This window comes from Atta colombica, unplaced genomic scaffold (genome assembly GCF_001594045.1).
Source record: "Atta colombica isolate Treedump-2 unplaced genomic scaffold, Acol1.0 scaffold16, whole genome shotgun sequence".
Taxonomy (NCBI): domain Eukaryota; kingdom Metazoa; phylum Arthropoda; class Insecta; order Hymenoptera; family Formicidae; genus Atta; species Atta colombica.
This window is the reverse complement of record NW_017259250.1, coordinates 90136-118123: the sequence shown is the minus strand read 5'-3', so window position 1 is coordinate 118123 and position 27988 is coordinate 90136. Positions and strand designations below refer to the sequence as shown.

Sequence of the window (27988 nt, the reverse complement as noted above, 5' to 3'; positions counted from 1 at the left end):
CGTTTAATAAATATTAAGATCGTAATTAAGAATAATATTTTCCCACACAAACTCCAATCAACATTCTTTCCTTTTCCAAAATCTTGACTAATCCGAGAGCAAAGAAAAATCTTGCTATTAGTTAACAAAACCTATTCTACCAATCCGAATTTGAGTAATTGGGAGTGATTAGTATAAAAATCGCGATTATAATTCCGCGACTCTCAGTGTGATTTTTCTCTGAGTTTCCGGAGATTATAGTTGTGTCGGGACCTTTGAAAAAGGCTTCATCCGATTCTCGAAGTCTTTTTCTCCAGTAGAGTCAGTGCAATTTAATAAAACTATACTATCAACTAAAAACCAATGGCTGACCGGGGAAATTGACGAAGAAGTGGATCTGACGCCCAGCATCCCACAATTGACGGCACCATCTTCGACGGTCTCTCAGGCACTCTATCATCGCTATCGGCAAGTAATAAATCTTTCCGCTGCAGTACATTAGGTGGTCCCTCTTCTTCTTGTGTAATCCTTCTTTAAAGATGACCAAATTTTTAGTGCATTCATCCAGTTCTTCCGTCTTTCATCATTGTCTAACGGGGACTAACAACGCGCGCCGACCTACCACAAAAAACTCTCAAGAATTCCCGCTAATTCAGGCCCAAAAACAAACTCCGGTCGTTCAGCCTCCAGCCTCGATCTCTATCACTTCTACTAAAAATTTCTTACTCTTCCGTCTCCGATCTGTCCCCAGACTTTTTTGATGACCTCTTCCCGTTTAGTCCTCCCCTAGTTTCACATCCGACATCACCATAATTGAGGAATTTCCCGTCTCGCATATCACCCCTTCAATTCCTCCTGTTCAAACGCTTACTCTTGCACTAGCCTTCTTTTCCTCTTTCATAACACCCATCAATTGTTGGAATAATGTTCTACTTTATTCTTCCACTAATGACCAGATGATAGTTAGCATCACAGGATCCACTTATCTTTTTTCAGTCCCCATCTCTCATCCCCATCGATCTTCTTTCCCTTCAACCATATGAGTTTACACAAATTTAATTTTACTCTTTCCTTCTAAACTCTCCGCACTCAAAATAATGCCAGCATTACACACAACCCTCTTTCCACACACACACACACACACACACACACACACACACACAAAATTCGTAATATAAAAATTTTTTTTAAAAATAAAGAACCAAAGAAGGATTGTATTTTATAACTTAACAAAAATGTATTGCTAAATATTTCTTCAATTATATTACTATTAAATTTAACCTTCGTTTGTTAATTTGAAAAACTTTTCCTTGTATTTATTGTACTCTCCTGCGGTTGCATTTCGTCTTCTTTCCGATTCATTAAGTTCCATGACCAAAAACCAGGGCATACGGACGTACTAGCACATCTGGCGTTAAAGTACGCTCTAGTGGCACACTGATTCAGTCTGGGTTCTTTAAAACTAAAAACTATGTTCGATTCGTGAGTCCGCTTAGTGAAACACGAGTTGAGGTTCCACTTCGTCCTCTATTAGGAGCCTCAGGACGAAGTACTCCCGATTTACATCGGTCCTTCCAGCTCCCTTGCGGTCCGGAGCCTGGACACGACCAAATTGGTCTAATAATTCGGTTCCTATTGCTCCTCAGTTCCATGCATGCGAAGCTTGCATGTAACACTTGCATCGTAATACTCATCGCTATGATCAACTTCTTAACCTGAATAGTCATTGACTTCAATGATTAATCACTTTTCATGTAGAGCGATACCTTTTTGGTCAAATTTTTACTTATTTTAACATCGATTGGATATTTTCATCAATGTTATTAAACCGACCCGATTAAAGATGTCGTACAAATGTAATCACAGTTCCTCAACGACAATCTCGATATTATTTGGATAACTTAGACATTTAATTACGCGAAAATACATCGACTAAAAATTTTTCTATCAATATTTGAGGTAACCGGAAATCAGTATTATATATAAATAATGTAGCTTTAGCCACAATCCCACTTATTCAACTAGTCTGCGATCGCGTGACCGTAACAATAACTTCAATTTATACCAGATATGTAAATATGAAACCGGAATTTTTTTACAGAAAATACATGTTTATTGCATGAAAATGATAAAAAATATTTTATTCGAAGTATTGCCCATCGATAGCTATACATTTTTTCCACCTGTTTGACAATTTGTGGATGCCACGCCAAAAAAATTGTTGCTCTTTTGAGCCAAACCAGTCATCTAGCCATTTTCGTACATCTTCGTAAGAAGTGAAGCGCTGCTGAGCAAGTGCGTGTCCCATCGATGCAAATAAGTGATAATCGGACGGAGCCAAGTCTGATGAGTAAGCCGCATGCGAAAGTATTTCCCAACCAAATGCCTCAATCGTTTCCTTGACCAGTTTTACTGTGTGTGATGGAGCATTATCGTGAAGCAAAATCACTTTGTGTTGCCTTTTTTGATATTCCAGTTGTTTTTCACATAAAGCTTGATTCAAATTGATCATTTGCTGTCGGTAGCGTTCAGTATTAACGGTTTCGCCAGATTTTAGCAGATCTCATAATAGATCACACCTTTCTGATCCCCACCAAACACAGAGCATTGTCTTCCGTCCAGCAATTTGGCTTTGCAGTCGATGTCGATGGTTCGCCTGGAGTTATCTATGATCTTTTATGCTTAGGATTCTCAAAATATATCCATTTTTCATCGCCAGTCACAATTCGATGGAGAAATGACTTTCTTTTGTACCTGGCGAGCAGCATTTCGCAAGTGGTTTTTCGGTTTTCCTGCTGTCTTTCATTCAGTGAAACTCATGTGGAACCCATTTTCCCATCTTCCAGATCTTTCCCATGGATTTCAAAAGTATGGAGACGGCTTCTCGTGTCACATTCAATTGATCCGCGACTTATTGTTGAGTTTGAGCGTCATTCTCATCCAATAATGCTTGCAATTCGCTGTCTTCAAACTTTTTCGGTGGTTTCCGTTCTTCATTTCTCACGTCAAAAATGCCACTTTTGAAATTTTTAAACCACTCAAAACACTGTGATTTACCAAGAGCATGCTCACCGTAAGCTTCGACAAGCATTCGATGCGATTCTGCAGCAGTTTTCTTCAAACAGAAAATCAATGCTGTCCGCAAATCGTAGTTTCTAGGCACAAAATTCGACATGTTCAACGCTATTACAAATTATACTGTTGTATGAAACTTGTATTGTTGTGAGTTGAAAATCTTTGTCAGATGTCAGAACAAGGAAATGGCGTCGTCTGACGGCAACTACATTGATAGCTATGGTCATCTATTGGTAAATTCCGGTTTCATATTTACATACCTAGTAGGATGATATGAGTGAAAATTAATTGAGGTATCTACTTCAGAAAAAGTTGCCTTGCGAAATCCATCAAAAATGAGACTCTGTCCCTTCACAATTAACAAAGTGTCTAAAAAACTTATTTTACCTTCATCCTCAACCTCCACAGTAAACTGTAATCTACTATGTAACGAATTAAAAGTGTCCAAGATTTTATCAATGTTTTCAGACGGAACTGCCAAGATAATATCATCTACATACCTATAATAAAATGTATACCTATAATAAAAAGTTAAATGAACGCATAATTTTTATATCGTAATTCTTTTGAAATCTTGCATCTCTATTCGCAACAACCGGTGACAAGGATTCTATAGGTATCCCAAAAATTTGTTTATAAATTTTATTGTTGAAGACAAAAAACTGTGGATGTTAATACTAACTGAAAGGCAATCAAAAATTCTCGTTTAATAGAATTTTTGTATTCCTGGATATGAAATCCTATCTTCTACAACACTATCAACTATTCTACAACAACGCTATCAGATGCTAAATCTATATATTTTATTGATACCATATTCAACGAAACTAGTACAGAATTAGGTTCAAATTTAACATTCTTTAATTTGTTAACGAGATCATAGCTACTCTTTATAAAACTTGATCTTTAAAATAGAATTATTAACAATGCTATGTAAAAAGAGTTAAGTTAGAGGGTTGTTAGAGGGTTGTTACAATTATTCTGAGAGGATAGTTCTGTTTATGTATCTTTATAAGGCCATACGCTCTCGGAATGATATCACCTGTTGTCTGTACCATAATCTTTTATAAATAGAATCATCAATAAAACTTTTATTTTTCTATCTATTAATTAAGCTGTATAAATCCGTCATAAGCTTTTTAGTTGGATCTTTTTTAATTCGTAGGTATTAACATTTGAACTAACTCCATCTTATTAATGTAATCCGAAATCTATCTTGAGCAACAATGATATTTCTCTTATCCGCTTTTGAAATTAAAATTCTATTAGAAAGCATTTTTTTCTCTATCAACTAATATATCACAATTCGGATAACACAAGGTATATTTTAGACTACAATAGACATTACTTGTAGTTACGCTGGAAATATTTTGTTCTACTTTTTTCTTATATTTTTAGAAAATAACAGTTTGTCAAATGATTCGACTAAATTAACAATGACGAACATTAATTTTTTAAGCAGTTAATAAGGAACGACTTAATGTATTTTATTTGATTATCCTTAAGTTTTTTACTTTTATATTTTGTAACATTAATAATGACCTGATCGGAGTCGAAACGTTTGTAATAGTTTGTTATAATTATTATTTTGTTTATTACATTATATTTTTTATTATTTATGTTGTTGGCTCTTTGATCTCATTTAATTCTACATTGTATTTTTAATTATAATATCAAGGTATTCAATTGTTGTTACTTGCAATGAGTTGAAATAGTCACTCGCTACTGAGAAAAAGTAATTCATCATTATTTGTAACGCGTTACATTTTATTTGTTACTCATTTTACTCATTGTGCGTTATTCATTACAAATAATCATTTTAGTAAATAAACGCGTAATAATAAAATGTTATTTTTCTAAATAACTTTTCCAAGCTTAACACAAAATTAGTCTAGTCAATAATTGTTGTAATCATAAAAAATTGCAACATCGTTATCAACATCGTTATCAAGTCGCTTTTATAAACGACTGTAATAATAAATAATATAAAATACACGATAAAATTTACGACGTTACTTCCTATATCATTTTTTATAGAAATATATTTGTATAAAAAGTTCCTTTTTAATTCAGTTATTCAGTCAGATCCATAAAATAAGAACCATGGAAAGAGATTCTTAATTGTATAAATATAAACTGAATTGCATGTTTATCATCACAGTCAATGTTTTAAATATACCATAACGCGTAAGAATTGACCAATAAAATAATTTGTAACGCATATGAAATTAAATTTAAATCATAAAGCTAACAATGAGTACAGACATAAGATACAGTAGAATTACTCTTTTCGATAACTTTTACTTAACTTTATTCCCTTTTTCAATCTGTAATTAATACTTAACATAGATTTGTGGCATACGATTCTTGTTCTCTTGCTACATTTCCTGCAACCTTTGGAAGATTTAGCAGTCACTCATCATACGTTAAAGAATTATTAAAAATGAAATAAGGATTTCAACTTTGATGACCTTGACATGACTCTGAGTGACTGTCGGAAAGTTCTGATAGTTTCTCGTTGATTATTGAGAAGTTATTAAAATTAAACTGGGCAATTCACCTCCAATAACTTTGACTCTTCCACACGTTATGAAAGTCACACAATCTTCGGAAGGTTGAAGCAGTAACCCATCACACGTTACAAAATTATAAAAAAATATAAAAGGCTCTTGAAATATATTGTCATGATCCTGAGTGACCATTGGGAAATTTCAGCGATTGTTGCTTATTAAGAAGATATTAAAATTAAAATGGACAACTCATCTTCGATGACTTCGACCTTTCCACACATTATGAACGTTATCCCACCGAATAACCTTCGAAAGATTATAGCAGTCACCAATTACAAAGTTATAAAAAAAAAATGACCATAACTCATATTGTTAAGGTCATAACCCTAAGCGACATGACCATCGGGCACTTGCAGCAGTCGACCGTTGCTAATTAAGAATATTATACACATATTATTATGTAAAATTAAAATGAACAGTTCACCTCCGCTGACTTTGATTCTCCTACATTATGAAGGTCGTCACACTAAACAATCTTCGGAAGATTGTAGCAGTAACCCATTACACGCTATAAAAAAAAAAATAACAGGATCTTGACATATATTATCAAGATCATGATCCTGACCATACAGTCGTACAGTTTTAGTAGTTGATTGTTGTTTCGGAATCATCGTTAATTTCAATATATACTCGGGGATGGCAAGTAAACGGCTAATAGATACTGAGCCATCTCTGTTCAAATAAGCCTGCGACCAACATTTCGTTCAAAACATGCGTGTATCTCGCTCTTATTCTAATCACTGTGTATTGTAATCTATCTCAGATGGCACGCGATCCTTCTTGCATGACACTCAAAAAGATGACGATCGTGCACGCATTCCGCGTGCGTTCAGTTCAGTTCACTTCCCGATCAATATGGATCATCTATTCATTCGTAATGCTTCTTCTCGAATTATCAAGTATGAATCACACCGAAGTTCCTTCGCACATTAACGCTGTCTTTTATCGCATACGTTACCGTATACGCAGGACAATCAGTACGCGAGAATTGCCTGAATTTTCGGCGAGATCTACTGATCTCGTTATTGCTCGTTATTGCAATTTACTTTCTTTCAAACAGCTGTGAGAAATCACTCGATGTCGTACGCCAAGTGCGAATTATCTGTGCATCAATTATCGAATTAGGAGTATCACTTACTGCCCGCTTCAAACAAATTTTAATTCGACTCAACAATAAAATTGTTACAATCAAGAGAGTTATTACACGCCGCCTTGGCGAGCGAGCCTTCCATATAAGGTGATATTAGCGTCACAAACACACACAACATATTTTGGTCCTTTGAATTGGATCGTCGCCAAGGAAAGTTATTGTTTTGTTTAACTCTCGAACATTTCGAATCGTGCCTTTGTCGTTGGAAATCATGTCATTTCTCGACGAACTGATGAATACGCAGAATCAGCAGGTGCCATATCTCGTATACTCACTAATTTTAAAAAGTTGGGACAGGCCAAGGTGACACGTGCCATATAATGCGGTAATGCCTCGCCATCCTCAAGGAGATCTTCGCCAGATGCCAGGAGCTGGATTGTAAAATTACGCTAGCTGTGGACGAGAAACTGAAGGCAACCCATGCGTACACCCAGAACTACTTCCTGAGGTGTGACGACTATTTCCACGAAGCTGTCGATGACATGAATGAGATACTGGACTGTCACGAAGTCCGCGAACCTCCATTCTATTGCACAAGACGTAAGTGATCTTAATAAATTTCGTTCCGATCATCGTCTTCCCAGAATCAACCTACCGACGGAAGTTTTGACAAATGGGAAAACTTTTGTGATAAATTTAAATTGATGATCCATGATTATCAGAGATTATTTAATGAATGTCGAGTGCATGGATTATTTGTGTTTGTGTATAAAGGAGGATGCAAGTAAAGGAGGATGCTCTTAATCATCTCGCAGTATCCAATGATAATTTCATTATCACGTGGAATCTTCTCGTTTCCCGGTACGATAATAAACATCGCCTTATTACGATACATTTATAATCGCTTTCAATTTACATCGCTTACGACAGAAATCTCTAACGATCTTCGCATGCTTCACGATCAAATTAATAAAGCATATACAAGCTCTGAATAATCTCGGTTGCGCAACTGAACATTGGGATGATTGGCTTGTTTTTCTAGTCGCACAAAAACTCGATAAGTTATCGCGAGAAGTTTGAGAACTTAAATTTGGTTATAGATTATTCGCGTTATCGCGAACTTGACAACTTCTCACATTCGCGCGTTCGACGCGAACGCAACAGAGAAGTCACAAATGATCTCCAAAAGGAAAATTCTCATATCTTACATACCGCGTCTACTGTTCCGTTTTTGCCCATTATACAAAACGAACCATCTATTGTATCAATGTTCTACGTTCCTCAAGCAAACTTCATTCCAATTTTGAATTCATTAAAAACCTGAAACGCTGTGTGAACTGTTTTAGTACGAAGCATGCTGTTAAAGATTGTACAAATTCTCGCGCGTGTCGACAGTGTAGTAAACGACATCACACATTGCTACATTTTGATAATTTCGTTAAGCCTGTCGACATTAAGCAATCGTCGTTCGCACCCACGAATAGAGAATGTAACCGCCATCGCTACACTTGTTATCAAAAACCATTGTGCCAAAACCGAGCTCCAAAATCTTGCTCATGACTACGTACGTGCGAGTTTATTCGCCTCATAAACGCTTTGTCACCGTTCGCGTGCTTCTTGATCAAGAATCCGTCTCTACGTTTATCTCCTTGCTCAACGCCTATGCCTTTCGAGAATTAATCGCTCCATTACCGGCATTAGCGAAATGTAGTCCGTCGTGCGTGACGCCGGAATAATCGTATTTTGGGCAGCGTCCATCACGCTGCCCAAAATACGATTATTCCGGCGTCTCCCAACGGACCTGCCTATTATGACCGCATTTATACTTCGATCATTAACGAAATATTTACCGAATCGCGTCGATTCACGTATATACTATTGGTAACACGTCGCCAGACTCGAACTTGCCGAGCGTGATCCCATGAGTTCGGATCTGCTCGACATTATAATCGGTGTCGATCTATTCGGCATGCTCGTTCTTGACAGTGTTCGAAAAGGTTTCGAACACAGCCTACTGCGCAAAATACGATTCTCGGCTAGATTCTTTCCGGAACAATAGTCTTGTTTCCAATTACTGAGTGGATTTCCGCACTTGCGCATCACGAAGTTGTCCTTGAAACTCTCGATCGTGATCTTCGGGAAATTGAGGAAGTGCCTCAGAAAACTCCTCGGAGTTTTGAGAAGCATTAGTGCGAAGAGCACTTTCAAGCCGAACATTTCCGGAAGGACACTATATCGTCCGACTACTCTTTAAAAACGACCTATCTCGATAGGCGAATCGCGCTCTATTGCTGTTTCGAGCTTTTGCCGCTTGGAACAATGCTTAATTCGAGACCCAATGACCGAGTATCGAATTTCTCGCAGAGTACAAAACACTCAGTCATGACCAAAAGTCCACTGACAGAAATTGTCAAACCAACGCAAACTTATTATATTTCGCATCACGTCCTACGTGATAGCAATGCAACCACCCACTTATGAATGGTCTTCAACGCTTCATGCCGCACATCAAATGGAACGTCGTTGAACGATCATATGCATATTGATCCTAAACTTCAAAGGGATTTAGTTACTGTCCTAATGTAGTAGCGCTAATACCGTTACGTGTTCACCGCCGATATCGCCAAAATCGGCAAATCTTGGTTGAGATTTCTCCCGAGACACCGACTACCAGCGCATTGTGCAATCTATCCCTAGTGGACCAATCACGGATTACCGTTACCGGCAGCCGTCGCTTCCTATTTAGTCCTTTGAATCTTAGAACAACTCGTAGACGGTGAAGGTATTGAATTTCTGCTCGCGGTTCCCGTTTTACGTCATCAGTCATACGTTGACGATTGCGCTTTTGGCGCAGACGATCAGATTCTTGCTCAAACACGCGATCAATTATTGCTCATACACGCGATAAATTAATCGAGTTACTAAAGAAAGGAGGTTTTCGCCTTTGAAAATGCAAACAACGCTATCGCTCTATTGTCCGCTCGATTCCGGATCATGGTTTAGCCACTCATAATGTAACTTCAAGATGATGAGCACCTGAAAGTCTTAGGAATACTCTGGAATCCTAAGCTAGATATTTTTCAATTTCGTGTGACCGTCGATTATCCAAACGAATCAAATGAGCTATTCTGTCAATCATCGCTTTTCCTCCTTTAGAATGAGCTACTCCCGTCAGTTTTCGCCAAAATTTTTATGCAGCGACTGTGGTCCCTCCAATGCTGGTAAAATGACGAAATTCCTAGCCTTCTTGATAGCTGGTCCGATTATCATCAACTTCCATGTCTCAATGCCATTACCATTCCGCGCGGGATGTCTTATGGATTTGATACTCTACACTGTGCTCTTCATGAATTTTCTGACGCATCGACTACAGCTTTCGCTACAATGTATCTTCGTATCGTTAATATAGACGGCTCAATCACTATCTCTCTTCTCGCCATCAAATCAAAAGTGGTCTCTCTTAAAACTATCAGCATCCCGCGATTGGAGTTATCCGCTACGTTGCTTCTCGCTCGCTTGATGCATTTCACGCGCTCAGCGCTCCAACTTTCAAATCTTAAGTGTCACTGCTGGATGGATTCCACCATTACACTCGCTTGGTTGAGTTAGTCACCTTTCCGATGGAAAATCTTTGTCGCCAATCGCGTTTCGGCTGTGCAATCACACATGCACTATGGTGGTCAGGTCCTCCATGGTTGCATCATCTTCCCATCCTGGTCGAACTCGTGTCTTTCGATATCTTCCGATGTTTCTTTTGAACAACGCTCAGAAATATCTCCAATATGTGCTTTGCACGCTACACCCAAATAGGATCTCGCGTCGCGTTATTCTTCGTGGGCAAAATTGCTATGAACTGTCGCTTATTTGTATCGTTTTCTAAATTGATTTCGATGCTCTAAAAATCCGCAAGCGTATACCGCAACTTATTTGCTCCCCGAAGGAATTCAGAACGCTACTAGCTCAAAACGATGCAGTAACCATGTTTCCTAATGAAATCGCGGCTCTAATAAGCACCTGGTATCAAAAAACAGAACAGCTCGCTTTGTTTTTAATCCTTATATGGATGGATTATACGAGGATGGACTTATTAGAGGAAGACTCCATCGAGCTTGCTTCCCACGAGCGATGAGGAATCCCATCGTCTTACACGTGCACCCGCTGTTAGTGCTCATTATCCAGCACCATCATCTTCGAACATTGCATGCCGGTTCTCAATTAACGCTCGCGTCATTGCGACACGAATTCTGGATTCTCCGGGCCCGCGCTACGATTCGATTCGTTCTTTATAAATGCACGCGTGTACACACCGATGTGCCCGTCGAACTTATGGGCGATCTCCCGGCTGCAAGACTCAACCGTACCGCTCGCGCCTTTGTCCACATCAGTGTTGATTACGTCCGATCGCTGTCCGGACGATTCCCGATCGAGGGCATAAATCGCTTACATCACTTTATTTATCATATACCTCATAACCAAAGTTCTACACTTAGAGCTCGTCAGCGATTATACCTCTCCTACCTTTATCGCAGCGTATCAATGCTTTGTTTCTCGCCGAGGACTACCGAAATCCAATAATGAAACCACATTTCATGGCGCCGATCGCGAATTGTCCAATGCACATGTGAAAGCAATTCGTGATCCTAACTTCCGACTTATTACAGAGGAAACTGAATAGCAATTCCTATCCTCCGCGTCGCCGCACTTCGACTGTCTGTAGGAGGCCGGCGTTAAAAGTGTTAAACATCATTTAAAACGATGCATCGGCCTCCACACACTAACTTTTGAAGAGATGTCCACGCTCCTCTGTCGGACCGAGGTCTTAATTCACGCCCGATCGCTCTCGTTTCCAATATAATGTCGACGATTGTCATGCTCTGATCCCCGGTTATTTTTTGGTCGGAACCTCTCTTATCGCTCTCATCAAATCAAGCATGCTTGACTTAAATGAACATAGACTTTCGCGTTGGCAAATGGTTCAAATAACCGAAGTTTTTGGAGATCGTGGTCCGGTGATTATTTGCAAATCCTTCAACAACGCCCAAAAAAATGGCGCGTTGTCCAGCGACTGGCTAAAGTCGACCAAATCGTTTTCGTGCGTAATCTTTTGACTCCACCGAACCATTAGGAACTTGATTGGATCACGACATGTCATCCAGGTGATGACGAATTAATTCGCGTCGTAAAAACAAGTCGTTCCGAATACAGGCGACCAATTGTAAAACTTTGTTTTCTATCCATCACGATCACCGAAGAATCTAAAGATTCCGTCACAGCGAGCGAAGTTTCTGTTGAACATACTTGATGTTATCGGTATCGCGAACCTAAACGTCGATTGTATTGCGTTCCGATTTTGTATTCTGTATTAACTCATTTTCGTTATTATATCATTGTATCTTGCGAATTCTTTCAAATGCATACATTCAAGATGGGCGGAATCATCGTTAATTTCAATATATTCTCAGGGATGGCAAATGAACGGCTCATAGATATTGAGCCATCCTTTGTTCAAACATGCGACCATCACTTCGTTCAAAACATGTATCTCGCTCCTGTTTTAATCAGACTGTTTATCTCAGATAGCACGCGACCCCTTTTGCGCGACACTCGAAAAGGTGACAATCGCGCACATATTCTGCATACAGTACAGCATACATTCATTTCCCGATCTCGATCAATACGGATTATCTATTCCTTCGCTTCTTCTGGAATTATGAAGTGAACGAATTACACCGAAGCTCCTTCGCTCATTAACGCTTTTATCGTAACGTTACCGTATACGCGAGGGCAATCAGTGCGAGAATTGCCTGAATTTCCGAGATCTGCTGGTCTCGTTACTGCTCGCAATATACTTTCTTTCGAACGGCTGTGAAAAACCACTCGTTGTAAAAGCGAATTATCTGTGCACGCATCTTACTGAACGCATCAATTATCGAATTATAAGTATCGCTTACCTCCCGCTTCAAACAAATCTTAATTTGACTGAACAAAATTTAAATTGTTACAACCAAAGAGAGTCGTCGTTATTACGCCGCTTTGGCGGGCGAGCCTTCCATACAAGGTGATACCAGCGTCACAAATACATATAACAATCATTGTTTGTTAAGAAAGAGTTTGTTATTAAAGAGTAAAGTAAAAAGATTGAGATTGCCATCTGTTGACTAAAGTTCGAGACGTAATCTCTGGGCCAGACGTTAACGTTCCTTAAATTAAAATTTCAACAAAATTTGGAACTTATTGCAATACCTTCACTCGGACAAATAGAAAAAAATGAATGCATTTTCATTACACAATTCAAGTACACGCTATCGATTGATCATGCATAGAATTTGATCGGCATAGCTGTCATTGAGATATAATCATGATCTCGAAAAACTCATCGCTTGGCATAAAGATACCCGACAGTGTCTCGCGCTAAGAATTCTACGCATTCCCTTAGCGCTGAGCCATTACCATCTTCTGATATATTTACCGTCTTCTGATATATTTTTATGTATTTCGTGTTAAATGTTCCATGTTAAATATGTTGAATTAATGTATTAATTTGGTTTCAATGTTATTAATTTTATTATTATATTGTAGTTAATCATTAAATTTTTGTAATAGTAAAAAATTCTATGATTTAATGATAATAAATAATTTTATAAAATCAAATTATATAATGAGACATTGTATTCACGTATAATATGTCTCCAATACATTTGATACACGATTCTTCTAATTCTAATTATCAATACAGCTCAGATGCAGAGATTCGTATCCTCGTAATATTTGTGTGTATCGAAACTCAAAATTAAAAAAAAGTATTGCAACCGTTCTGACCGTAGAATAGTTACTAAATGTTTACATGATGGGCGTGAATAAGATTTATTGGGCGTGGATAAAATAATTATAACAATGCACTTACGCAAGTATGCACATAACTTTATTTTTATAAGAGAAGAGTAAAAGCGCCAATACACACTGAAGACGCACATAGCTAGCGAAGAAGTAACAGGAGATGGCGTAGTAACAAAATTATTAACCTAAAATAAAAACTAGACATTGCCAAGAGATTAATAGCCTATGATTATATAAACTAAAAACATTTTACTTATTTGTTCATTTAACTTAACAAGATTCCACATCAGTTATCGGAAAATGCCATTGCGAACCGATTGAATATTTGCATTTTGTTGATCGCCAAACAAAAAAAGAAGAATTTTTTTGTATCGAATTGTTATTAGGGATAAAAAATGAATCTATTTTGATAAGTCCCAAACGGAAAAAGTTATAAGTTAATACAAGATCAATCAGCAACATTCATTTTAAGACGCAATATTCACGGTTTAAAGATATTGCTATATATTTGATGAGATCAAGAAGATGCTATATATTATGAAATGTTAAATCCAAAAGAAACTGTCACTCATTTGTTGTTGATTGTCAACAACAATTATCAATTGAAGCAAGCATTAGACCAAATACGATCTCCAATTGCGAGTAAACGACACAAAATGATCCTTCTTCATGACAATGCTTAATCTCATCTCAATATTGCATTATCAGTAAAGCAAACATTGTTAGAACTGGAATGGGAAGTCTTACCACGTATTCTCCAGACATGATTCCATCTGATTTTCATTTATTCCAATTGATGTTTTAAAAGATACAAACCTTCATAATTTTGAAAATGTGCGAAAATTTGTTGAAAATTGGATTCCAAAGAAAATTGGACTCCAAAGAAGTATCTTTTTATCGAAATCCATCTTTTGAAAAAGGAAAAAAGTTAGGAAAATATTTTGATTATTCGTTCATTATCTTGTTCAAATAAATCAGTTTTTGAGAAAAAAATCTTCAAAACTAAAAATATCACACTCTTAATAGTTTAACAAACATTGTTAAAGTTCAGAGATCGATTTAAAATGGATTTAATATAAATTTTATTTTATTAGGTTATTTTATATAAATTAATATGAGTTATAAATCTATTATAAATGTTTTTACATTTTATTTTTATTTCCGATTACCAACCGAAAGTTGGCGAAAATGGAGGGAGTATGCGTTTCACTGAGATGGATCGGTACTGACCAATAATATCTATAACTACATGTATATTCTTATTAACTTTTGGCTACAGACTTCTTATTGACCAAACTTGATTTATATAATATAATTCATTCATATAATTATCATTAATTGTATTGTTATGAAATAAAATATTTTCATCGTCATAAGTTTTTGATTGATTAGAAATAAATTCTCGTTGTATGCACGTTCTTTGATTAGATATGGACTAAATCTAGGAACTAAATCAATGAACCAATAATGAGATATATGTTGTTAATAGGGAACCTCAATGTAGTACTGTAACCTCTATCTATGTTGAGCCGGAAAATTAAGCAGGGGAATCTTAAGAAGACTTTCAGTAATCTTTGTGTGCACGAAGCGAGATATTAATTGCATGAAGTGAACAAACCTGACAGAAAAAGCGATGCTCTGTCTCGCGAAGTAAGATATTAATAATTAATTGTTAATGTTAATTAATTAGATTAGGAAAGTTGTCATTCAATGCGATGTGAACTATGCGCTATAGTCATAAGATCTATTCGCTTGAACTTTCTCTTTTCAAGGCTAAATATATATATCTATCTCATTTCAAGTGTAAAAATATTTGGGAATTTCGTATCACGCGAACAGATCTATAGTTACATATTCTGTGGCTGGATGCGAATAGGCCGGTATTCACAGTCGATTCTTATTTCAAGACTGTCTTAAGTAATATCTTAAGACGCTAATGCGGCCCTTGTGACTTCTGAAGACCGTATTATATACTACTATTTATATACTTTGCACAGCACGCTTTAAGATGCATTCACATGCAAGCATCAAGCAGTAGAAGCAGCAACCAATCAGTTGGGCGATATGGGCAATGGTATAAAAAATATTTTTTACGCCATTTTTGTAAAAAATTACCTCGTTGATTGTTACTTTTGCTGGTTGACGCCAGCAGTTGACGTTGTATGTAAATACATTTTTAGAGTGCGGTCGAATTGCTGCTACGAATACTTCGAATTTGTTTTGTTTTATTATTTTATTATTGGTCAATTAGTGAAATTCTTTCTTTTGATTGATTAATCAAATGCTTCGAAGCATTCGTAGCGACAACTCGACCGCCTGGCTGCTTTCACATGCAGCGTAACTTGCGTAAAACAATTTGTGTCAATCAATTAAATCGTCTTACTAGAATAACACATAGTAGGTTATACATATGGTTACGGCCAATATATGCTCCCTAAATCGAAATGACGGTCAAAATAGCTAATAGGAAGACTGTCGGCATTTCGGCTTAGCACTGACGAGATACTATTAAAGATTATCAATGGAGCCCAGGGAAGCCCGAGGATAATTGAAGAATGACGTTATCGACAAATAAAAATTTACGATAATTAACATAAATATTTTGATAATTTATTATTAATAAAAAAATCGAGTATTACTAAGTTTTAAATATGTATATGTCTAGAATACAAAGTGTACCACCAAATCAAATTTTGCCTTCTATGTACCTTTTTGCATATAATATAATAGTGTTGGTATATTGGAATAACCAATCAAATTTTGCTCACAATTCACTCTTCTATGACGCATCCTCGGGAATGGTTCACGGCAATGGAACTTTTTTGTCTTCTTACGTCATGAGTATATTGAGAGACCGGTATTCGTAATCGAGTCTTATTTCGAGACGATTAAGTAATATCTTAAGACGCTAATGCAGTCTTCTGATTAGTTCGTGACTTCTTAAGACGGTTTTGAATATAAGATCGGATTATGAATATCGGCCTTACATTTAGCCAATGCTGAACTCGTTGTTGGCGAGTAGCTGAGTTTGTTTATAGAGGTTAAATCTCTATGAAATTAAAAAAAATAAAAATTGTGTAAAATTACATTGCTTAAAGTTTGTTGCAGTATTATATTGCTTAATACAAATTTGGCAGTGTAAGAAAATATAAAGTGTATATACAAAGTCTATATATATAGTGTAAAAATAAAAAACAAGGCGATCACCAAAACTTCATAAAAAAGATTAGAAAAAATTCGTCATATGGCTTGACTAATTGGACGCAATCTATTCATGTGATTATTTTGCTACTTTTTTCCTAAGAGCAGCGATGCCAACTCAGGGACGGTTTACGACATTGCGACCAACGCCATTTTAAATTTCACAATAAAATGTTTTATTTATGCTGTTAATTGCACATTTTGAAAAAACAATTTTTTAAAAATAATTTATACTTTTTTCAATTTATATATTTTTAGTTTTTTTTTAATTAATTTTTTTTATTATTAGTTTTTTTATTATTAGTTTATTAATTTAAATTTAATTTTATATATATTTTTAATTCAATTTTTTAAATTTTTTAAAATTTAATTTTTTATTTTTTATTTTTTTTTAGTTATTTTTTTATTATCATTTAAAATAGTTTAGTTTTTTAATATAATTTTTTAGTTCATTAATTTATTTTATATACGTTTTTAATTCAATTTAAAAAATTTTTTTAAATTTAACTTTTCAAATTTTTTTCTTTTTTTGTTAGACTATCATTTGGCAGCAATCGGGAGTTTTTTTTTTAATAATTTATTCTTTTAATTTATTATCAATGTGTTTCTTACAATTTGTCAAATGGTTCTACAGAATATAATAGAATAATTATTAGAAAAAACGTCTCAAATCGACTGTTCTGATTTAAATTTGTGACAAAAGTAGATTGATCGATAACAACCGAATTTGTTAAAATATTTTTATTCTTGGACATTATGAAATAATTTATTGAGAGAAGAACATCTTTTTGCTTCTCATCTTAATGTCTTGAAATATATGCTTAATTAATTATTGATGTTAGATTTATATTATATATTACACGTCACTGTTCTTACAATAAATACGATTGAAATAATTGTCGTTAGAGGAATTATGATATTATTATTTATTACTGAAGAAGGTTTTGTAAAAACTGAAACGTCCGTATTTTTGTATTTTGAACTGCATTCTTGTTTATTAAAATATCTAATTTTTGAAGTCACCCGTTTAAAAAATTTGAAATAAGTGATATTAAATTACATAATATATAATTACATAATATATAATTTTATTATATTGCTTTATTATGTTACATTAATTTTTAATGCATTGGAAACATAAAAAAAATCAAACAAAATTTATCTATTTGACTTATTCTTTATTATATTTATCCCAAGTTTGCAGTATCCAATTAATATATCTTCATATTTTTGGAAATTACAGTATCAGCAGTGCTTAAAATTTAGTCTTAAAGTAGTAGGCCATAGTTTTTAAGTAGAGATTTCAAGCTTTAATTTAAAAGAAAAGAAAAACGTTATCCTACAATAATTTTTAGCCAAGTTGTCTTGAGTCAAAGTTGAGTCAATTTTTACGCACAATTTTTCTATGCCGTATTTTTTTTAGCAGTGTATATACATGCGTGCGTGCGTGCGTGCATGCGTGTGTATATGTGTGTATGTATGTGTGTGTGTGTGTATGTGTGGGTGTGTGTATGTGTGTGTGTGTGTATGTATGTGTATATGTATGTGTGTGCGTGTGTGTGTGTTTGTGTGTGTGTGCATGAATGGCTTTTACAAGTATTAACATTTTTGTAAAATATTAATATTATCATCTCAATAAATATTAATAATGTGATAATATTAATTTCTGCTGTACTGTAAGCTACAAATATACTAAATATATAAATTAAAATTTTTAGAGGTGGCTTAAAAATATAATAGGAAGCATATAGCCATATTAGATTTAAGCGTAAGTCATATATTTAAAATTATATTATGATAAAATAGACATTTCGATCAAGATTTAACTATCATTAGTACATTAAAATATAAAAATGTTACATAAATTAAAGAATATTGACAAAAGTTAGTGATGGTGAAACAATTTTTCGCTTATGAAACGAGTTAACAGAGTTGTAAGATGACAAATTTTACAATCGTTTATGAAACAGATTTCTATTGCGTTATGAATTCCATATTACTAGAAGCTATGTGAGACTTCGTGTGAGAAGTACGAAATTTCCAGATTTTAATTAAAATTAAAAAAGAAAACCATTGTTTACCAAATATTATCTTATAATATATTATTAGTAAGAATTATTCGGTTAAGTTTAATAGTCAATCGATTACCATGTATTTTGTGACACAAGTCATCGCAAGTATAATTCGGAGTTAATAAATTAATGACAAGTTTTGGAAAACTTTTGGTAAGAATCATTACTGACAAAAATGTGATGGAACGTAACTAGTGATCCAGTCAGAAATATAATTCCTCGAAAAGATGTCATTTCGACATCATTATGACGGAAAAGTTATCGATTCGAAACTTGCATCAAAATTTTAACATTTCTAACATTTTCGAGTGATAAAAAATTACGTATATAGAGATGCAATAAGAGTTTGAAACATTTTAAATATTTTTGGTATAAATATGTGATACATAATCTTATATTTTGAATATTTTTGTTCAATGTCGAATCGACATTTTTTTCGATTTCATTTCGACAATTGCAATATCGCTCTAATCATAAAAGCTTTCTCAAAATTTTTCAGAATTCATTATTTTTTATGAAAATTTCTTATTAAATTTATAAATTTAAATAATTTTATAACTTTTTAGAAAATTGTGGAATTTTTTTATACGAATCGGAAAATTTTTTACAATTGTCGATAAAGTCTATATCTTTTCTTCTAGTAATTCTTTATATCTTATTTTATTGTTATACTCCTGCTGAATAACATTACTTTTATTTGTACTTCGTAGTTTATTTATTATAATCTTAATATGTCACTTTTGTATTGAAGAATTTCAGGGAATAATGTCTCTTACTATAAATGCTGACAACCTCTATTATTTCTGTTTCTTATCATAAGGGATTAAAGTGTTGTTTTTTAAAAATAATTTCAAAAATATCAAAAAACATAAAGATAGGGTCAGCTCGGATTCCACTAAAATTATAATATTAAAAAATATTTCATCATTCCGTACTTTAACAAAATTTCAGAAAAATTTAAATCCATCGCACAAAAATTTTACTTCAATATTGTTCACAAACCGATGAATTGTTTGAATATCCTTATTAAAACAGACAAAGATAAAATTAAAAAGGAAGATCACTCAAATGTTGTGTATAAAATAAACTCGATTGCAACTATTCATATGTAAGATAGACAAAAAGGAAACTGAAGACGCGTTTAAAAAAATAGAAAAATGATTAAAAAACTATCTAATACTTTCTGTTATTTCTTATCTATAAACTAGATCATAATTATACGATTGGGAAAATACTATCATTCTTGATTCCGAACAATTTTATCATAAAAGAATGATCTCCGAGATAATACATATCAAAAGACAAAAAATGAGTTTAAATAAACAAAATGATACAGAACACTTTCCTGAAATTTATCTGCCAATCACTGAAAAAAGTCCTTTTACTTATCAATAGAATATCCCTTTCTATTTTTCTTCCTTCTCTTTTCTTTACACAATGTATAAAGACTGTCGCTAGCTACGTGCCATCACATTTTTGTCAGTAATGATTTTTATCAAAATTTTTTTATGACTTGTCGTTAATACACTATTAATTCCGAATTACACTTGCGATGACTTGTGTCACAAAACACGTGGTAAGTGATTTTAACTATTAAATTTAACCGATTCTTACTAATAATAATATATTGTAAAGTAATATTTAAACAATTTTTTTATTATATTTTATTAAAAAGATTTTCTTTTTTAATTTTAATTAGAATATGAAAATTTCAAAACTTCTCACACGAAATAGCTTCACATAGCTTCTAGTAATAAGGAATTCATAACGCAATAGAAATCTGTTTCATAAGCGATTGAAAAATTCGTCATCTTCAATTCTGGATTTATAATTCTGTTAACTCGTTTCATAAGCGAATGTAAAATTGTTTCACCATTAATTCTTGACTAGCTTTTATTGTCAATATTCTTTATGTAACATCTTTATATTTTAATTTATATTTTAATACTGATGATGGTTAAATCTTGATCAAAAGATGATCAAAACGTCTACTTTATCATAATATAATTTTAAATATATGACTTTCGCTTAAAACATCTAATGCTGTAGCTATATACTTCCTCTTATTTATATTTTAAATATATAAATTTTGATAGAATATTCTGATTAAATTTACTTCTAATTACCTTATCCACTCTGATAACAGAGGCTCCAAATTCTGCCAAAATCATTCCGCAGAAGGGTCCCGGAGCAAGTCCAGCTAATTCTACGACCTTGATTCCTTTTAAAGCCATAGCACTTCTGTTGATAAATTAATGAAACTTCAATTTTGTAGAAATGTAGTTAACCTGATATTTACTTACAATACCTTTATTGTTAAAATATTTTTTAACAAAACATTTGATTATATTAATCGTATAACATTCAATTATTTATTTGTATTCATATAGAAATTATAAATTTTCTTTTTTCATATATAATGATAAAAAAATACTTATAAAGACATATTCCGCTTAATTATACAGACATATTAATTATACAGTATATTAATATATTATGCAGTATGATACAGCATTTTTCTTCGGAAAATTCTTTTCTAATTTTTAATAAGACAAATTTGTGTAGCTCGATGGAGTATATACCTAGTGAGAAATGATAATAAAATCTACATTAAATCGATGTCGATTTAATGTTGAAATCAGATCATTGAATCGATATCGATTTTATTATCATTTCTCACTACCCAAAAAAAAACAAGAAAATCAAAATAATGTCAATTTGATGTCATATTGACCGAATTTATGTCATTTTTTGATAAAAAAATCTCAGATGATCTAAGAATGATTTTACATTGACTTTTTTTTATTGTATTTTTTATTTTTATGGGAAACATAATTATGCACAGAGATTAAATCATGAGCAGTGATGTTAAAGTCCGGTGTTATACTAGTCAGGTAATTTTAATTATAATTTACTTTGTTCTAATTTGCTAAATTTTAAACTTTAATTCGTAATCCTTAATCTCCATGGAGATCCAGTTATTTATATCTATATATTCATAATTGAAGATTAAGGATTACGAATTAAAGATTAAAATTCAGCAAATTGAAACAAAACGAATTATAATTAAAATTATCTGACTAGTTAAATTTTAATCTCTAATTTATTGTAATTCTCAGTTTCTAATATATGATATTTTGTTTAACAGCATGTTGTAAACGCATGTTGTAAATGCATGTTGCAAATGCAGATTTAAAGGTACTTCTATAAAGGTGCTTCTACAAGCATTGAGAGCATGCTACATGCTATTCGTCAATTTTGATCATGTAATTTATTTTTAGTAAATAGGAAGCTCATGATGCTTGATCTTTAGTGTTTGAGCCATTTTCATGTAATAACACCTTAACAATTCCGTCTGTATATATAAACATAATCTCTCTCTCTCTCTCTCTTCCTGTTTCTCCCTCCCTTCCTCTCTCTCTTCTCCCTTTTTCTCACGACACGACGCGTAACGCGTTCCTCATTGGAAATGAGATCTAACGATCTTCTTATCTTTCATATCTTTCTTTTTTTTTTCTAGTTTAACTATTTCCCAATTTGTTACCGCAGTATTGATAAAAGATCATTAAGTCATTATAAACTATTAATTTTACAATCCAAGTAACAAAAACATGTTTTAAAAATATTTGAAAAAAGTTTTTAAGAACATTTAAAATAATGAGATAGTTCCCTCTTTTCTCATTAAAAGAACGTTTATTTAAATGTTAAAAGTAATGATTTTTAAACGTTATAAAAATGTTTTAAAAAGATTTGAAGAAATCTATAAAACATTTTTATGATGTTTAATAAATTCTTTTTAACATTTAAATAAACGTTATTTTAATGTAAAAAGAAGGAACTTCCATTATTTTTAACGTTTTTAAAAACGTTTTTAGAAATAATTTTTTAATGTTAAAATTATTTGAATTGGAAAAAAAAACAATGTAGGATCTTTTTTTATTTATTTTTTTATCAACAGTGCTTATATCCAGACAATTAATTTTATCAATTAATTCTAATTTTTAATTATATTTCAATCCTTTTCACTTATCAAGTTTTGAACTTAGAACCTCGCCCCAATCAGCAAAAAATGTTTTTTAAATACTTTTTAAACGTTTATTTCTCATTAATTTTATTCAATTTTTTTCAAAATTCATTAATTTTACGTTTACTTAATGTTTATTAAACATTATTTTACATTATAATTTTTTATTTGAAATAAATGATTAAAAAAATATTAAACGTTTATTTAATGTTTATTTTGAATTTATTTTTTATTTGATATAATGATTTGAAAAAACATTTTTTAAACGTTTATTAAATGTTTATTTAAACTTAATTATTCATTTGAAATAATAGTTTAAAAAAAATTTAATGTTTATTTTGAATTTATTTTTTATTTGAAATAATGATTTGAAAAAACATTCTTTAAACGTTTATTTAACGTTTATTAAATGTTTATTTTACATTAATTATTCATTTGAAATAAAGGTTTAAAGATATATTTTTTAAATGTTTGTTTAATGTTTATAAAATGTTTATTTTACATTATTTACTTATTTAAAATGTGATAAAAAAACTTATTTCACATTTAGAATAAAAAATTTATTTCACGTTCATTTACATTATTTGTTTGAAATATCAATGAAAAATATAAGAAAGCCTATCAGAGCCTATATCAGCTGTTTGGATATACAGAATTTCAATTTGAATCCTTATCAATATTAAATATAAATCGAAATTACATACATAAGTAACGCAAATTCCAAGTTGATGATTTCCGACAATTTAGTTCGTTCTTTATCCAAATGTCAAATTAGCTATGTAATGAATAGCCTAATGGTTATCAAAAATATTAACTTATACAATAATAATATAAAAACTTACATAAAATAAAATCGAAGTCATATACCATACTATCTAATAGGTAGTGATTCTATTAGAATCAATGGCTCTTGACATTAAAAAATAATTAATTATCATTTCGTCAGCCAGGGACTCACACGTGATTTCGGATGGCGGACAGGAAGCCACTTTCCTGTTTGGGTGGTCGGAATCGGAAAATAGCAGGCGTTCTGGTCGCGTGATTCATGAGGGGTTATAGATTATCTCGTAAATTATGTTTTACGACGTTGCGTGAGATAAGTTTTTTATTGCTTGAGATATACATTGTTTGTTGTGGTTAATGCTACTTTTATGATGATTGTAATTATTTTTATTTCGCGATTATTTTTATTTCGCTTCGTACGCATGTTACTCTTATCCACGTTCTTTCCATGTTGTCGATGTTTTTCATTGCTGCGAATGGTACAGGTAGTATTTGTCTTTTTAATGCGTTTTCTGTTGCTATGCCGTAGTGGTCCGGTTTCACGTGGAAGGTCACGTCCAGTTCCGTGCTGATTCTCGTTTCGTAGTGCCATTTCATTTCTCCCGTTTCGTCCGTTACCTTTGGCGCGTGTAACATCTTGATTGGATCGTGCGGTTCACGTGACCTCGATACGTGGTCCTCGTCGTCCTCGCTTTCGTTGTTGTGTTATCGTTATTTCCATGGTTCCTCTATATCTTGTTTTCATCGTTGCGCTGATGTTGATGGGTCCCGTTGATCCTGATATCATTTGTACTATCATTTCACTGTTGTTGCTTCCCTGTCTCGATTTCCATAGTTCTGTTCTTGTTATTGCATAATGATAATTGTGTTTTGGTTTTGGAAAAGTTATTTTTATCGTTTTCGCTTGTCTTTGTGGTATCTCTTCTCTCGTGTACACGTCTTGATCCTCTCCCCAGTGTCCGTTTTCGTATCTCATTTCATTGAATTTTTTTCTTCCACTGTTGTCGTTGTTTCCGTATGCGTAATTGTTCTGTCTCCCATCGATACAAATAGGTTTTGCGACGTCTCGAAATCGTACGTGAAGTACGACGTTTGTCCTTGTTGCAGTAGACGTTGTCGCAGTACCGCGAATACCTCTATTGTTCGTCCTCTGTGGTAATCTATCGCCCACGAGGTTTCTCCCAATTGTTGAATATTCGTCTGTTTTCCGAGTTTGTTTCGGTTAACCACCAGTGCATCACTTGGTACGCTAGTACTATGGGATTGTCCGTTTATACGAAATTTAACGATGTGTACTCTTGTCGTTTCAACGTGAATTGTATCGTTCTGTTCGCCGCGTCGAGTATGTTTCTTATCATCGTGGGCGTTATCCGTCTATCGTATCCCTTCCTGCTTTCTCCTGATTTTCCTTCCACTCCCGAGTTAAATCCGTCTTCGTCTTCTCCGTCGTCGGTGAATTTCGCTCTCTTTGTTGCGTGTCCCATATCTCTTTGTATATGTGGTGCATTATTTCGAAGTCGATCGTCGTTTTTTTCGCTCGTTTTCAATCTTTCCGGATTCTCTTGGTGTTTCTCTCTTAATTTTTCTCTTGCTCTTTCTATTTTGTCCCGTTCTATGAGATAGATCGTCGTGAAGTCGTACGGTGTGACATATGTCGGTGCTCTTTTTATTTTGTCTATCGCTCCCGCTATTTGCGTGTACTCTTCCTCGTGATCGATCGTGCATTGAAATTTTATTATTTTTATTCTTTGATTTATTTGTTCCGTTTCTTCGTTGTCTACGTTTGCCGTTATTGGCGTCGCTGTCGTTATATACACGGGTTATCTTTCTGTCCCTTCTTTGTCTCTTTTTGTTCTCGTTTTCGTTATTTTGGATACGTGGAAACTACTCCTGGAGGGAGTCGTCGATGTGATTATCGGTTCTTTGAAGATTACGCGGCGAACGGTAATTGGTCTAGGTGAAATTCATTGTTGTCCCTCTCTCTCGGTTGTCTTCTGGTTTCAGTGATCTCACCGTGCAATCGATTATCATTGATTTTCCGGCGTTCATTGGTCCCTCTAGTACCATTCCGTTTATCTTTACGAGATCCATATTTTTTATCGATATCAACCAGGCGTAGAATTCTACGATGTCGAGTTTATTTTTTTCGAATATTTCGTATATCCATTTGATCACCTGTTCTCTGTTGCGTAATATTTTTGCATCCGTTAAATCTCTGTATGTTATCTCTTCGTACGATACGTATTTGTACATACTTGTATTGTTGTTTCTTTTGTTTCGTATTATTTTGTGTGTGTACGTGTCTGTTTGCAATCCGAATTCTTTTAATAATTGTTCTTTAGTTTGAAAATCTATTTTTAATTCCTAGTCCGCGTAGGTCGTTATTTTGTATTTTTTTATCAAATGCGTTATCGCTTCTACGACGTTCTTTCTCTTATCGCTGCCCAGTCTGGCTGCCGTTGCTCTCTCTTCTCGTCTATGTTCGATGTATTGCACACATTCGCTCGTTTCGTGTGTGTCGTTTGTCGTTCCGTTTTTTCTTCTTTCTTTTTTTTTCTTCAACGTGATTTTTCTTGTTATTTCATCGATTATTTTTAATTCTGGTCCGATTTCAGCTCCAGTGTAATGGAATGTTTCGACGCCGTACCTGATGCAATATAGAATAAAGTTCCGTAGATATTTAATTCGTTGACAGGAGATAGCGATTTCCGCAGTTTCTGCAGTTATCGCACGCATGTGCTTAGCGATTATTCCTCTCTGTCTGTTGACGTTGTTTTCTTGCGTTGCTCCGAATATGATGAGCCAGTGGTCTTCGCGATCGAATATTCGTGTCTCTTACCTGTCGCCTGTAGTAAAGTTTCTTCGTCTCTCTCCAGTAGTCGTTCCCTTTCCACTCTGTCTTGGTGTTCCTCTCTCTTTCTCTTTCTTCTCGCTTGTACGATCCTCCATGCTTTGCTTCCTCCTGGTTTTGCAACGATCGTCGTCGTCGCTCTCGCTACTCTCGCGTGTTCGTTTGTTTCCATCAGTTGCGCTCTCTCCTCTCGTCCTTCTGCTAATCGTCCTATTATTATGTATACTCGATTTTTTTTCCATCCTATTTTTATCGGATTTGTTATTTTTTCTTCTAATTGTTGTCTCGATTGCATTATCACTTCTATTACTTCTTCCGTTGTCGTTGTAGTATATTCATCGGTGGATGAGGATATGTTTCCGATGCTGTCTCTATCCATGTCCATGTTGGTTCCCAATTTTCTTCTAAAATCCCTAATATACCGTTCAATAGATCTTTTCGAATTTTTTGAGAACTGATATTCGTTAAGACGACGTAAGTAGTTTGCCCATTCCCATCCCCCAAAAGTTGGAAAGTGGAATCCAGTAGCCACAGCGGTTCCGGGGCGTAATTGTAATTGTGTACCCGATGACATATACTCTTTATCGAAGCTATTTGTTCCGCGTCCACGTGCCTCTCTCCCGGTAAACGCGACAGTTGAATCGTGTAGCGTCTCGGCGCAATCGAGATCGACGTTCGTATCTTTCTGATTCGTTATTTGTGGCCAGTCCTCTCTTTGTTCCACCTGTTCCCATAGACCAGGTATGTTCTGTGAGTTTTCCCCTACCAGTCGTCTCTGTGTTGCCATGGTCATCGTTGTACGTGTACTCGCATTGGTGGTCCTCTCTCCAGCAGACTCCGCACTCGCAGCTCGCTTCTTCGTGGTCGCAGCTCGAATGAACCATGCATCTCATTTACGCCTCTCTATATTCTCGTCTATTGCCTTTCCCTATTTCTATGATTATCCCCTCTCTTTTATTTTATTTCGGATGATAGATTTCGGAAATTAACAGATATTATTTGACCTTGAGTTATTTTAGTCATAAATTATCTTGTTTTATTATCACCTTTGATCTTTTATGAATCATTGTGAGTTGTAGTTATTTTGGAAGTATTAGATTGGATATTAGTTATTCCATTATTGAGGAAGTGCTGTTATTTTCCAACCTCCAATATTCATGAAATAAAGAAGGGAGGATAATGATAGACTTCTTCTATTACTCACTTAGAGTTGCATATTTGTCCATATTCCTTTATTATTATTCCTATTCCTTTCCATTACTTTTAGTCCATTTGATTTTAATAAAATCAGCTATCTATTAGATAGTTAGCTATCTATTAGATACCTTTGCGTATCATGTTTTACAAAACGGGGTTTGCGGTGATCATTGCTGCTCATGCAAGACTCGTTTGAAAGCAAAATGATATAAGTTTTATAAAATTAAAACATAGATGACTTGTGCTTGACGGAGCCATTTTTAAATATTGCGTTTGAATAAAATTTGACTTGTTTTTAGATACAAAAAA

The 27988-nt window shown here is 34.0% G+C and overlaps 1 protein-coding gene and 1 pseudogene across 3 annotated transcripts in view; both read right to left on the bottom strand.

Moving 5' to 3' along the window:
- LOC108685793 (alpha-methylacyl-CoA racemase) overlaps positions 1-27988 on the bottom strand; it is a 107606-nt gene that overhangs the window by 41684 nt on the left and 37934 nt on the right. For 2 of the 3 annotated variants that reach the window (XM_018190761.1, XM_018190760.1), the window contains exon 2: positions 20951-21065. The exons of the other annotated variant lie outside the window; for it this stretch is intronic. In XM_018190761.1, the coding sequence (XP_018046250.1) occupies positions 20951-21058 (108 nt within the window). In that variant the 5' untranslated portion in view covers positions 21059-21065. The remainder of the gene's footprint in view (positions 1-20950; positions 21066-27988) is intronic. 3 annotated transcript variants of the gene reach the window in all.
- LOC108685794 lies at positions 23826-27619 on the bottom strand (annotated as a pseudogene).